The 14052-nt window shown below is 35.5% G+C and overlaps 2 protein-coding genes across 4 annotated transcripts in view; both read right to left on the bottom strand.

The window, feature by feature from the left end:
• Positions 1-3385, bottom strand: part of exp (expansion) — a 36691-nt gene extending 33306 nt beyond the window's left edge. Inside the window, exon 1 of the mRNA XM_069061395.1 lies at positions 3152-3385. Coding sequence (XP_068917496.1) covers positions 3152-3216 — 65 coding nt within the window. The 5' untranslated portion in view covers positions 3217-3385. The remainder of the gene's footprint in view (positions 1-3151) is intronic.
• Positions 3386-7839: 4454 nt separating this feature from the next.
• Gli (carboxyl ester lipase-like protein Gli) lies at positions 7840-13552 on the bottom strand. 3 transcript variants are annotated; one of them, XM_069061392.1, is made up of 9 exons: positions 12797-13552; positions 12470-12748; positions 12276-12422; positions 11497-12229; positions 11262-11449; positions 10728-11210; positions 10566-10681; positions 8544-8661; positions 7840-8477 (listed from the first exon to the last, which is right to left on the bottom strand). In XM_069061392.1, the coding sequence occupies exons 1-9, from the start codon at positions 13085-13087 to the stop codon at positions 8352-8354; spliced, it is 2481 nt and encodes an 826-aa protein (XP_068917493.1). In that variant the 5' UTR covers positions 13088-13552; the 3' UTR covers positions 7840-8351. The 3 variants fall into 3 exon arrangements, with proteins under 3 accessions (XP_068917493.1, XP_068917492.1, XP_068917494.1); XM_069061391.1 differs by having other exon boundaries at positions 7840-8661; positions 12797-13551; XM_069061393.1 differs by lacking the exon at positions 7840-8477 and having other exon boundaries at positions 8521-8661; positions 10557-10681.
• Positions 13553-14052: the final 500 nt, after the last annotated feature.

Raw genomic sequence — 14052 nt, 5'->3', positions numbered from 1 at the left:
CCCTAATTTTAATAAAATTAAATGTTCAATACGGTCACCATTTATTAACACATTAAAACACTATTACAGCCGATTCTCAAACCCATTTTGACATTTTGAAATTTTGCTGGTATTAAATTAATCAAATCGATTTTTCTAATCGATTAATTCCCACATACATCAAACATGCGTGTTCAGCCAATCAGAGCGCTTGCTTTCATACAATCAAAAATGTTTATCGCGGTTAAAATGTCCTGCTACTCTGTCATCTGTCAAAAGTGATTAAAATTGCATGCTACTCCTGTCAGATTCTCAAATTGTTTTTAATAAGTGTACAGTTAATAATTGTGTTTTTAATAACTGTATTATAAATAAATAATTAACGTTAAAGTTTGTATTCTGAAATTAATCCTGTCAAAATAACACGACCTAATTTTTTGTATCTAATAAATTTCCCAATTTTCACTTCAACATTTTTGCTTTAGACAATTTTACTCGTTGATATTTGGGCATTTTTATTCAAAGGTTAATCCCTCGAGCTAAAACTCTCGGGCCTAACCAGAATAAAAATGCCCAAATTCAAGTCGTAAAATTGTCAAAACAAAAAGTTTTCGTAAAATTGAAAAATGTATCCGATAAAAAATTATGTCTTGTTATTTTACCTTTGATTAAAATACGTAATCCATTTTTTAAATTTTAAAATCAAATATCTCACTTTCCTTTGTAATCTGTCGTTTTTTTGCAGAAAGGTAAAAAAATATATTTTTATTTTTCTTCAAGGTCGTCTAATAGAGTTAATGGCACAAACATCTAACCAAAAAAGCATCAATTTATTATTTATTATTGGAGAAATGAATATAAAAATATGGGTTTATCAAAAATATTACATACTCCTATTATAAATTTAAATATGTATAAGATTTATTCTTAGGGTTTTTCATAATTTTAATCCAATTAGTTCAACACATTAAAACATTTTTTTGTAAAACAAATTTTCCAATTTTCACTTAAACGCTTTTGATTTATACAATTTTACTCGTTGATATTTGGACATTTTTATTCAAAGGTTAAACCCTCGAGCTAAAGCTCTCGGGCCTAACCAGAATAAAAATGCCCAAATTGAAGTCGTAAAATTGTCAAAACAAAAAGTTTTCGTAAAATTGAAACATTTATCCGATCAAAAATTAGGTCTTGTTATTTTACCTTCGATAAAAATATGTACCTACATATTCCATTTTTTAAATTTTAAAATCAAATATCTCACTTTCCTTTGTAATCTGTCGTTTTTTTGCAGAAAGGTACTTAAGAAGTTTGATCATAATCTATCGTGTTCTAGACACCAAAGATAAACTCCTTCAAACTTTTAACGCAGACACCCGGTATTGTAATTTTAAAATAATATTATTTTGGTTTGTTAATTATTATTAAGCAATGTCCAAAAATTCAAAATATTTATATTATTTCTAAAATATCTGCAGGTCATTTTCGTTTTAATTATTCTGAGGTATTTCCAGTGTGTTTCTGGATACAAAGAGTAAAACAAAATCTTATTATAACAAATACAAAGTATGTATTTAAAATATGAAATATCTATATTAATAACATAATTACATAAACATTTTTGTTTTATAATACAAAAATTTCCGATAATATTGCGGAATCTGGAAAAATGCCCCGAATGCTTGCAGCGTTTCCACGTTGAATGGCAAGGGAAATCCTCTCGAAAAGATATTTCTTTGATTTTGAATCGCCTGATTCCGCGATAAGTCGGTTTCCGATGACATTAATTATGTATTTGGTTCTTAAAATTTAATTTAAGTTCTTAATTTTTTTTATTATCGTCTGTTTTTTGACATTATTGAGACGAGACAGTTTTTAATTTTTTAAAAATATGTGTATATATTTAAATTTGGTCATTTCTTTCTACAATTTGAATATTTAAAGTCGTTTTTGTTTATTCACACGAAAATTAATGCTAGAACACGTGGAAATAATTAGATCGATTGTTGTATTACTATCTCACAGATGCGATGTTGGACGACTTTGTGATTAAGCAAATATGTACAACGAAGAAATTTTTCTCCTCGGCAGAGTGTAAAATCTAATTTCATCTAAAACGATTGAGGAAACTATGTCGGCACAATTAACACCTTTTCACATGAAAAGAACTGAACACATTTTAGATCTTTATTTGCAACTCTGAACAAAAAGTCTCGCTCGATTGAAATCGTATTCAACTAAAAACCTCCATTATCATAAACTCGACCCATATAAACGAAAACAGATAATTATACCTCCGCTTATTATGTTGGTCCAATAAATTATCTAAACCACCTAGAAATTGTTAGTGTGCGGCTTCATACTACTTGAGCAACAGTCTATGACAAATAGCTTTCAAATTTATTTATTACCAGTTGTGCCGTGTTTCACCGTAATTAATATGAATTTCTATTTTTCTCTGTCGGCAACGATCAATCAGAATCTGCGTGAAATAAAAAAAAAACCTGCCCAGAACGAATAAGTACAAAAATGTATTTATTTATTTATTCCCGTATTACAGAATTCTGAAAATGAATTTATGATTAAGACGATTCGGTGTTGTAATTTTACATAATTTTTATACCGTACCATTGAGTTGGCTCGCATGTGGGTTATTGAAATGATAATGGTAATAATTAGCACTTTTATACAGTTCGCCAGAATTTTTAATTGTTGCTAATATCCATTTCTAGGTCGCGAATCTCCTGTAATTTCTAACTGCGTTCTTACTGTTATCCGCAATTATTAGTACGAAAATTTTGTGATTCCGCCGGCAACGATTATTCTATTTGCAATTCTCCTGCAACTCGACTTGATGGGTCTACCTTCACATTTAAATGTCGCGGATATGGAATTTTAATAATAGCTGAGGTACGGTTCTAAATGGCAGTACCTGCACAAACATGTGAACAGCCACGCTCAGCTAATCACATACAAATGTGAATTAGGGCGAATAAAAATTTTTGTTTTGTTGAATTAATCGATTGCTTCACTCCACGTTTCACACTTTCATTTTTTATTACATTTTTGAATAATTGCACAACGTTTGCGTCACATCTATCGAAAACAGATAACGTTAGATTAAATTAACGATTGGTGGTTCGACAAGTGAAAAAAAATTGGTGTGCGTTACCCTTTGGTCTCGCGTTTCCTCTTGTGTTTGGCGGTACCCTTGATGGTCTTGTACAGAGTAATCATCTTGGGGCACTATCACGATCACTTCGGTCACAGTTCCAAATGATTTTTTCGTGGTCGATCGCGTTTTGGTGATCAGCGAGCGAAGGTCGCGGTTTGGAAATGTCGAGAGACGCGTGTGGTACTGACCATCAAAGAGTACCACCGCATGCTTGCGCGAGTAGTTTTACACTGAACAACCTAATGGGTATGTTGCGATTTGCGATGCGTTTCATAATAGCTAAGAAAGGGGCAACCGCGCTGGGTGCAATCGCCGGTGGATGTCCTACAACTATGATATTAAATATATGTATTTGCATTCATCCCGCGCCCACGCGAACATTATTAAACTTTACACCCGTGTAGTGGAAATAAACCCGTGAATAGTTTCCAAGTAAATTTTCTTTATACTCGGACTGCGGTTGATGTGTAATATATTATCGTAACGTGTCAAAATAGCAGCGTTCATCTCGTAAATTCGCAAGCGATACTACCTTTATGTCTACTCACAATTTCAACGCCCCGCCCTGTACAATTGTGCCAGCTCCAACTCCGAAGAATGGGAAGTATTTGATAACGTGTTCATGCGGAACCCTTTCATCAGCTAGTTGACCGGGCGAAATTACAATATTCAATCTTTGCGGGCACGTCGAGAATCAATACGAAAACGAAAACATTAGAAACTGGTGAGATAAGGGCTGTGTGATAGGTTGAACATTATTTTTGTGATTGAACGCTTTTTTGGTGGACATTAGATGCTCACAAAGAACAAAAGACGCATTTTTTGAGTTGAAAAATTTCTATTTCATAAATCACCAGATTTTTTTTTAATTTGTAATAAATTTCTTGATTAATGAGGACATATCGAGTACTCGACCAGAAAGAGTATATGTAGTATAATATGTACACCCAGGAACAGTAACAAATTTACTTTTATCTATGTCTTAATGATATGACAGAAATAATACCGTACCTTCAAATAAATTCGGAGTTAGAGTAGGCTGTGATTTATATATTTTATCTATTAACGGTTGGTAGACTTTTTAGCACTGACAGTTATCAATAGTTTTATGTCACAATCAGAATAAACACATGTACTATGCTGTCAAATGTCACTGCTGTGCTGTTTTTAAAAACTGCGTGTTGCCAACTTCATAATATGTAAAATCATAGCCTACTCTAATTCCGAATTTATTTTAAGGCATGGTATTATAACTTTAGACGGATCGATTAAGATTGAAATCTGAATTTTGAATATGTTACACAGTAATATTCAATACCTTAAACAAATGGCGTTTATCTGAAATCTAGTTTCCAAGTAGTAAATCAATAAAGTTAGAACTTGTGATAGACGCTCACCGAAACTTCATTTTTTATCAATATTGGTTTAATTGTTGAAAATTACGAAAATTAACGAAGAGTGATACTTTTAAATTTATGTATTGAATTCACATAGGTAATGTTTATTATAAAAGTTAATCACTATGGTGTTAGGCGAATTATTATCTAAGTTGTTTATAAATTAGAATTTTTGATTTTCTATTAAAGTGTTAATTACATGTATCAAAAGCTTTAAGAAACGTAATTAGAAGAAAGGCATTCAGCGTAGTAAATATTATAAGATTTTTAGATTTATAAGGTACAATTCTTGTTTCATTTTTGTTTGGCAGATTAAAACATTTTAAAAACACGTGATCGACGAACAAGAGAGCGGCTATGGAAAACAAAATTTCTGAAAACGTGCGGCGTAACTTAATAAACTGTCACTTGTCAATTTTGACATTTATGAGAATTTTATTTAAAAATTAATTTTCACTGGAGAACACAAATTATTCGAAGGTAAAATAACAAGACCTAATTTTTTACGAAAACTTTTTGCTTTGACAATTTTACGAGTTGAATTTGGACATTTTTATTCTAGTTGGACCCGAGAGCTTTAGCTCGAGGGTTTAAAAAAAATGCCCAAATTCAACGAGTAAAATTGTCTAAAGCAAAAATGTTTAAGTGAAAATTGGGAAATTTATCAGACTATATAAAAAATCAGGTCGTGTTATTTTTGGCAAGATTAATTCCACAATACAAACTTTAACGTTAATTATTTATTTATAAAACTTATAGTAATTAAAAACACAATTATTAAAAACAATTTGAAAATCTGACAGGAGTAGCATGCAATTTTAATCACTTTCGACAAATGACAGAGTAGCAGGACGTTTTAACCGCGATAAACATTTTTGATTGGATGAAAGCAAGTGCTGTGATTGGCTGAACACGCACGTTTGATGTATATGGGAATTAATCATAATAAAACCCTATTTTCGAAATAGATACGAAGAAAATTGTGACTGGATTTGCCATACGCAACTTTGTTCGTTGGACTTTACGCAAACCTCTTTCGTCAAGAACGTTAGTATCAGTGAAGCTACGTCGTACGTTTTCAGAAGTTTTGTTTTCCCTAACCGTCTTTATCTCTTTATTTTTGCTGATCATATTGTACCGGGTGATTTTTTATATATATTTGACGTCTCGCCGGATATGAATTACTACATTATACTCTATCCGGCTAGATTTGAAATATGTACATACTTATGAAAAATCACCCCATATAATGTGTATTTTGAGAATACCGCTAACATTTTAATAATTCCTTTTAACAGTTTGTTTGATTAGTATGTTTGACCACAAAAACGATACCAGGAAGCAAGAAATGCAACTATAAAAATGAATAATAAATCAAATTTGTTTTTGAGTATTTTTAAAAGAAGTTCTTATCTATAATTGAAATTTTTTAATAAACAATTGTCAAAACGTTGTCATGTTGGTATGAGCCAAACAGTGATTTTCATGAGAATACGGTTAGTTACACTGAGTGTCAACATTTTTTTTATGTAACTGAGCCTGCGCCCTGATGAGCGAGAATTTATTTCAAATTCGAAAAAGATTTCTGCTAATTTCTCATTCAATTTGTTTTGAAAATGAATTCGCGGAAGAAAGGTACGGGAAGTGAAGTAAACATAACCTTAACTATGATTGGGTGTCAAATTGTTATACAGCTGGTCCATATGTGCACATTCTAGGGTGGTACAGAGTGGTTTTTTACTTAATTTTGACATTGAAAATTGTTTATTAAAATTTTTTCACTATACTTAATATGTACCTAACTTGTTTTCAATATCATTCAAAACGACCTAAGACACTTAACGTTATAAATAACAGTTATTAGGGCGTATTCTGTAAGCGATATGTTAATTTTTAGCGGGTGTTAAATTTTGACCTGACCTGACCTAAGAGACTTAACGTTATAAATAACAGTTATTAGGGCGTATTCTGTAAGCGATATGTTAATTTTTAGCGGGTGTTAAATTTTGACGGCACGTTAAAGTGTAATTCGCCAGTGGCTTTAACGTGCCGCCAAAATTTAACACCCGCTAAAAATTAACGTATTGCTTAGGTACAGAATACGCCCTATTATGTATTAGAAAAATTACGTGGGTGTTTCTAGCTTTTTACTTTACTTTATAAGCCGTATATAAACTGAATATTTTGATTTTTGTAAACAAATCAAAAAAGAGAAGAATTTAAGTAGGTATGTATTGTAAATGGCGGTGTCCAATTGTTTTTTTTTTATTGTTTTATTTAAAGAGAAGAGAATGTGCTGAGAAAAATGTAAGTAATTATAAGAAATATGTAATTATATAAACTAAAATTTTATTTTCTTATGGATGTCAAAAAATGCAGAAGGAAAATACATATTCGACACTATAAAAAATATTTTTACTGGATTACTTGGTGAGTATGTACTGAATGTGTTTTCAGAAAATAATCTGAAATCGCATCTCCATTCGAACTTTTGACGCCCTCAAGTGTTTAAGAAATATTTTTTAATTAGTGATTTATCTCATGAGTGTAAACACAGCCTGTTAATATTTGATGACAATCAGTTTGTAACAACACAAATAGCTTTTTGACGACCATAAAGATAAAAACAAATTCTCAGGTTATTTCCCCCGATATTATTTGTCCTGTTATGATACAGGTTATATTTGCTAAAAATAAAATTTATTTATTTATTTGTTCTCTTCGACGGTACAAATCCGCTCACATTCACTTTTCTTATTTATTGTATCTTCCCATCTCTGTTTATCTCGCAATCTTCTAATGCTAATATAGAAGTCGAGTGATGTCATCTTACAACAGACCTGTTTTACCCAAAGATGAGTAACATTTAACCAAAATAACGTAAACATTCTTGTATATCAGCATGAGTCAAAGCAGAGGTATATTTTTGAGTAGTAATTAATAAGACAAACGTTTTTTTAACCTTTTGCTAGAGTTCTACGTGACACTTCAGAACAAAACTGAAATGTGCTAAGTAGCGAAGGAATGTTTTGGGATTGGAGGCAAGAGCTCCGTTACTAAAAGGGCGCCACTGATAAAACAAGTCAAGTTTCATAACCCTTGAGGCTCACTGCTCAAGGCAGCGTCGTGTCTTTTTCATTTTCATAAAATCATAATTTAGCTGAAAGTTTATCTACTATAAAACAAATCGATAATTTCTATATTTGGAAATTAAATTAAAGCCAAGTGGAAGTAATATTAAGAGGGAAAGGATTGTCGGAAAATTAATGAATCAAACAAAAAAAAAAATTTAACACAAGTACAAAAATTTTATTAAAAAGTCTATGAGATCTGTACAGTTATATTTTAATGGATATGATATAATTTGAAAACTCTTTTTGTGTAGTCATGGTGTAAAATTGTTGAATTTTCTTTGGTAAAGCCATTAGATGATATGAAAAATTGCATGTTTGTTCATTTAATATAATTCTAACATCTTAAGTAAGTAGGTTTAACATTAGCAACATGTAAAACTGTATAGGTACATTATAAAATAGTTCACGTTTAACATAATACTTTAGTTATTAACATGTTAACGTCGTGGACGGACAACTTGGAATGTTTCGCTTTAATCTCTCAACGAACACAGCTGGTGTTATAGCACTTAGAGCGTCATACTTAAACTTATTAAAAATGTCTAAATCTATAACATATAAAAATACTTCACGTGATCAAGAACGCCGCTTTAAATGTTCATAAATTGAAACAATATGGCAAAAACAGAGCGAGTGGCTACACGGTGTAACATTCACCCCATCAAATCAAACATCAGTCTGTGGTACACCGTGCATGAACTGTGTTTCTTTCTTTTGTCTGTGCGAAAAAACAGGCGTGCCCTTCCTTGGGTAGTCCTCACTAGGACTACTACTCATGAAACCTTGCATTTCCTTTAAAGAAACGCCACTTTCAGTCCGGAACGAAGAAGCACTGTTTGTCCTTGCAGGCATACTTACTGGTGTTCTTATTTTTTCAGTGTATTCGTAAGCGTTGGTAACGCGAGCGTTATCAATACCTTCTTCGGTGTCAGTGTCGGGAACCATGATTCCGTCGTTGTAGTAGCGGTCAGATTGCCTAACAAATAAAACAATTCAGTCGAAAGTTTTTTCAGTTATGAGTAAAAACAATGTACTCACAAGTACATCTTCCGTATATCTGCTTTTCTGCATGAATAAAATCATTTAGTTAAGCCAGTTTACAAATTATTGGTGACAAGCTAAGAGACAGCGCCACCAAGTGGTGTGAACACGCACTTTGATGCTTTATCGATCATGGCATTTTTTTAATAAACTGATGCAAATTAATTTGCGTAATCGTAAGCTTTTTAACGAATAATGAGACATCGGAATGAATGATGTAATTAGGAAGGTAGAGAAAAATGTTTTTCGTAGTTGCATGTTTGGAAAGGTGTGCTCTATAAATATATTAAGTATGTACCACAACCTGCTGTATTATACGGGATGATCAAGAAGGACTGTTTAAGTTGGTAATGCTGAATTTTATGTTTAAATGGTACAACTGAGTAAAGGCTGTATGACACGATGCTAACTTTTGTAGAAAATTTGTTAGAAAATGAGAGAGGACCAATGAACGATCAGGATCTGACAAAGACAGACTATGATCCTGATCGTTCATTGGTCCTGATCGAGGGTCTCTCTCATTTTCTAACAAATTTTCTACAAAATTTAGCATCGTGTCAAACAAGCTTAACTTCCGGTTGTTGACGGCTTCACACTGACAGCCGCATCAGTGACAAGTCAAATTTGACATTTCAAATTAAATTAAACATTCCGATGAATCGTTCGAGAGAAGAGTTAATTTATGTTTAGAGCAAAATGGGGAGCACTTCAAGAATTTTCTTTAGTTAATTTTTAGATTATTATTCCGAATTCCAACTTTGACTTCTTTTTGCCGTAAATTTTTACTCTAATAACCTACCATTTTGTCGTTATTAATGTTACGTCAGATACCTGTCAAATAAACCCACAAAACAACAACTTAAACAGTCCTTCTTGATCAGCCGGTACATGTAAAACACGGCTTCCTAGATTAATAAGAGTCGAAGCCTCTAATACGGCTGGTCGAGTTCATCAGTTGCAGGCATTTTTTCTGTTCCTGAGAGGGCGCCACTATACATTTGTGTATTTGGCTGCTTAACCGCGTACAAATCTCATTTTAAAAAGAATCGTAATTTGTATGTTACATACACTACTTCAAAAAGTAGATTATTGATAGAAAAAAAAAACATTAATACGATTTTTCATTCATTTAATTAAAAAAATATTCGTTTTTTGGTAGAGGGCGCTACTATACTTTTGGCTTTTGAAGGAACAGACAGTTCAAGGAACTCGACCAGCCGTATTAGAGGCTTCGACTCTTATTAATCTAGGAAGCCGTGATGTAAAACAACCGGCTTGTTCAAAAGTGTAGTTTGAGTGATCCCCGCAGAGCGCTAATAAACGCGCGCTTTTTGGGGATTTTATTCATCTTAAGTTTTTGTCACCGAGAATTTTTCTTGTTCAAATGACATTTTGAATTTGAAGTCAAAAAACTCCTTGTTTTTTGCTGCTTTGAAATGATATTCGTGAATGTTTTGCTTATTATTCGTTGTTTTTGTGTTTAGTGTTGTTTAGTGTGAAACATCTTCATAACGCATTAATGAAAAGGACAGGCCGGTTATAATACACCAGGTCGTGGTATGTACTCACGTGTTTTATAAAATTAACAACTTTTATGTAAAATTAATTAGGTTTAAACGTTTTATATAAATTTTCTTGAATTCTGGACACCCATTAGTTATTAGGTATTAGTTTAGACCACACCCTTCAAGTATTTTTGAAATAATTTCTCTTGTTAATACATTTCGCTTTGTCTTTATTTCAAAAATACTCGTCTAGTTTTTGTTAATGCTATTTGTTGTTAAGGAAACCATCTACAAATCCCACATTTGTAAAAACTGTTTCCTTTACCTTTCTTACCTCTTTGCATTTCTCCACAGTATGCAGCAAACAACCAAAAGCACGACGAGCAGAAGACACGCCGCGGACATGCTCCAGAAGGCAATTTGCAACGGCGCTCGCGGCTCCCACCAGTACTAAAACTGCCACTTACAAAACGTCACCCCTTTTAGTTTTTCTTACCTCGGTGGTTGGAGGATAAGTGGGGACCAAGCGGCCAACAACCGTCGGTATATACATCGACCAAAAGGCAGACTCGGTCTGTCTAAAGTTCCACATGGTGGTCGAATTATAAGTTGTGTTCAGATTGAGATACTTCAGTTCGCCATGTTTGGCCATGTCGAAATGCATCCCCAAGATTCGCGTGTAGGTGGGATTGCCGTATCTGGCGAAGTTCGTGTACGCCTTCATGAAGAAGTGACTCATGTTTCTGTCGCTGGGAGTCCACTGCGTGCGGGTGAAACCTTCCGGGAAGAACTCGACGTCCATAAAAGGCGCCCCACAGAGCAAATAGTGTTCGATGTCGTGGGGCACTTTCCTCCACTCCTCCAGTTTGAAGGACTCGACGGTAGTGTTCAAAACGTACATGTAAGCTTCGACGCCTTGTTCTACTAGTAGTTTTACGATTTTGTCATTGGGTGCCGTGTACAAGAAGTCAGAGAGCAACTACAAAACAATCGTGAAATATGACAGACCGATTGGAGAGGAGAAAATTACTTGAATGTATTTCTCGCGGATGTGCGTTCTGTTGGTGGGATCAGGCCAATACGTGTACATGTATTTTATAGCGTCGTAAGTCCCGTTGGGGTTGAGAGTGTAGTTGTAGCGCAGGACCAGTTCTTTGACTTTTTGATCGAAAAACTCCTGGGTTATGATGAAGTTAGGCTCGAGCGATTTGTTTGAAGCTGAAAAATACTCGTTACCGCGCGTCCACGAGTTCTCTAGTACTCACTGATAAAAGCGGCCGCTTCTTGTAGAGTCACGCTGGACATATACTTCAGTCCTCTGTTGAAATGTCCCTTTTTGATCAGCTCTTCCGGAGTTTCTGGCAAAAAGTGCCAGTTTTGCTCGTACCACCCTTCGTAGTGCGGCATCGTGATGTTCATCTCCATCACTGGGGCCCAAGGAAACAACCCCACCTCCGGAGAAAACTCGGAGTTTCCGATTTCGTAAAAGCTGCGTCCTTGCTTCAGACAATTCATCAGCTTCCACGACGACTCTATACTGCATCCGATTAATTTACCGAACACTCTACTGGTGTTCTGGGCGCGGTATTTGTCCCCGATGAAGGTCCAGTCGGCTAGAGCTGACCCACTCTGCGCAATCACTTTGGAGACCATGTGTTTCGTTTGTGGCGCCACCATCAGGAGACCCGCGGAAGCTGCTCCAGCTCCGGGGCCGAACAAAGTGATGCTGTCTTTGTCGCCGTTGAAATACTCCGCGTTTTCGTAGACCCATTTCAAGGCCATGGCCTGATCCAGAATCCCGTAGTTCCCAGGCGAGTTGACGTCGCCAGTGCTTATGAAACCTAGAGCACCCAGGCGGTAGTTGATCGTCACGACTATAACATTGTAAAAAGTCGCCATTATGTGCCCTGGGAAAGTGTTGGAGGTCCCTCTGATAAAATCTCCCCCGTGGATGTAAATCATGATGGGAAAGCGCTGCCCAACTTCCGCTTCTTTCGTCTGAAAGGTCGCGTCAAAAGAGTTTCACTTGTTTCGGTTGACTTACCGGTGGTTTGTATATGTTGAGGTAGAGGCAGTCTTCATCCATGTCTCTTATGCCTTTGGTGGCCCCGGTGTACCTCGCGGGTTGGGGACAAGCAGGTCCGAAATCTACCGCTTGCAAGAGCTGCCAACCTTTGTGCCATCTAGGGGGCTTTTGGCGAGTTATGGGCGCATCTGTGTCAACTAGTGCAAACATACCTTAAATCTGCCCTCCAGGATGGGGGGTTCGGCGTACGGGATCCCCAGATATACTTCAGTCGTTCCATACTCCCTCTCAATGAATTCGCTCCCCGGCCTGTACAGAGACTCGGGATCAGGGTTGTCAAACAAGTACACCAAAAATCCCTGGACTTGGCCGTGACTGGTTGTCACGAAAATATCCCGTTTTCTGTCTTTCGTCTGCGACCGCAACTTCCCTTGCAAGTCGGGTCTCCAAGACCCCAATATGCCGGGAAGTATCGGCTCCTCGTTACCTAGCTAAAAGTAAACATAGAGTGAATGACCTCTTTTTCGTTGTTCCCATACTGGATCATAGAAGAAGTGCTCATCCTGCCCTTGGATTCGGGGATCTCCGGGACGCCACCTGTTGTTGTAGTAATTACTCTGTTGTCCGTACCGCCTACCCTTGTAAACATAAGTCCTGTAGTCTCTGTCACCAGGGTTTGGTATGTTGTACGGATTGTTGTATTGATCGTACGGATTTTGTTGGTCGTACGGGACGTTCCCGTACGGTTGATATTGTCCCAACACGTAACAAACAAATTCACTACACAACAGTACGATTAATTTGAACTTAAGCTCGTTTACAACCGCCATATTACCGCCCAACAATAACACAGGTGTAAGTGGACGCGGAATACCTGCGTGACGTCACTGCGGTGTGGAATGGGAACCGCACAACAGTCCAACTGACTCAACTTTAGAGCGATTCACGCGAAGTGACTTATTCTAATGGCGAAACGTCAGACACGCCCGATTACAAGAACTTTATCCTTTATCCTTTTTACCAATTATTCATCACTGTGTTATCTCGATAATCATTTCGACAAATAAACTCTTATCTCACTGTACCAAATCCATTGTCGGAACTGTTGCTCAAGTCAACGGAAACTTAAGCCTGCTTAAAGTTTAACTCGAGACGGTGTGGGTGTGTTATTAATTAAACGTACAGAAGCCGCACTCTTAATTATTATAATTATTTCATCTTAAACCATTGAACTACTTTACTCGAGCTCTGTGTCATCCTTGCTTCTAAATCCGATAAAATTCAAAACACATTGTGGGTCGAGTAAACAACACCTGATATAACGTTATCAATGCAGATAAACGAGATTAAGAAAGATATCATTTAAATCTTATCGCCCACGCTAGTCACCCTCTGTCCATTACGGAAATTGCGAACCATATTTATATTTTCCTGGGCCAGACAGTAAATATACTATACCAACTCCATGCTTGAATCAATGAAGGTTCATTATAATTAATTGAATCACACAAACGGTGATTCACCGTCCCTTCGTACAAGTATTATAATTTACGGTGTATTGTTGGTTGCCTGCTATTAGGTGCGTCATCTAATTTTATCGTTGAATGCCGCATAATTACTAAATTTCATGTTGTTAGGGTTAAAGTAAACAAACAGTTCGAAAAATGTATATTTACTTACAAATTGCTCCAAATTCTCGAATATTCCGAAAGAGAATCAAACAGAAATTAATCTATTACTATTATGTTAATTCAGCTCCTATTTGTTACGATGTTTGAATGAGTTCTTTGTGATA

The sequence above is a fragment of the Tenebrio molitor genome, chromosome X, assembly GCF_963966145.1.
Source record: "Tenebrio molitor chromosome X, icTenMoli1.1, whole genome shotgun sequence".
NCBI classification, from domain to species: domain Eukaryota; kingdom Metazoa; phylum Arthropoda; class Insecta; order Coleoptera; family Tenebrionidae; genus Tenebrio; species Tenebrio molitor.
Note: the sequence above shows the minus strand (reverse complement) of the source record. Positions and strands in the feature narration are given on the sequence as shown.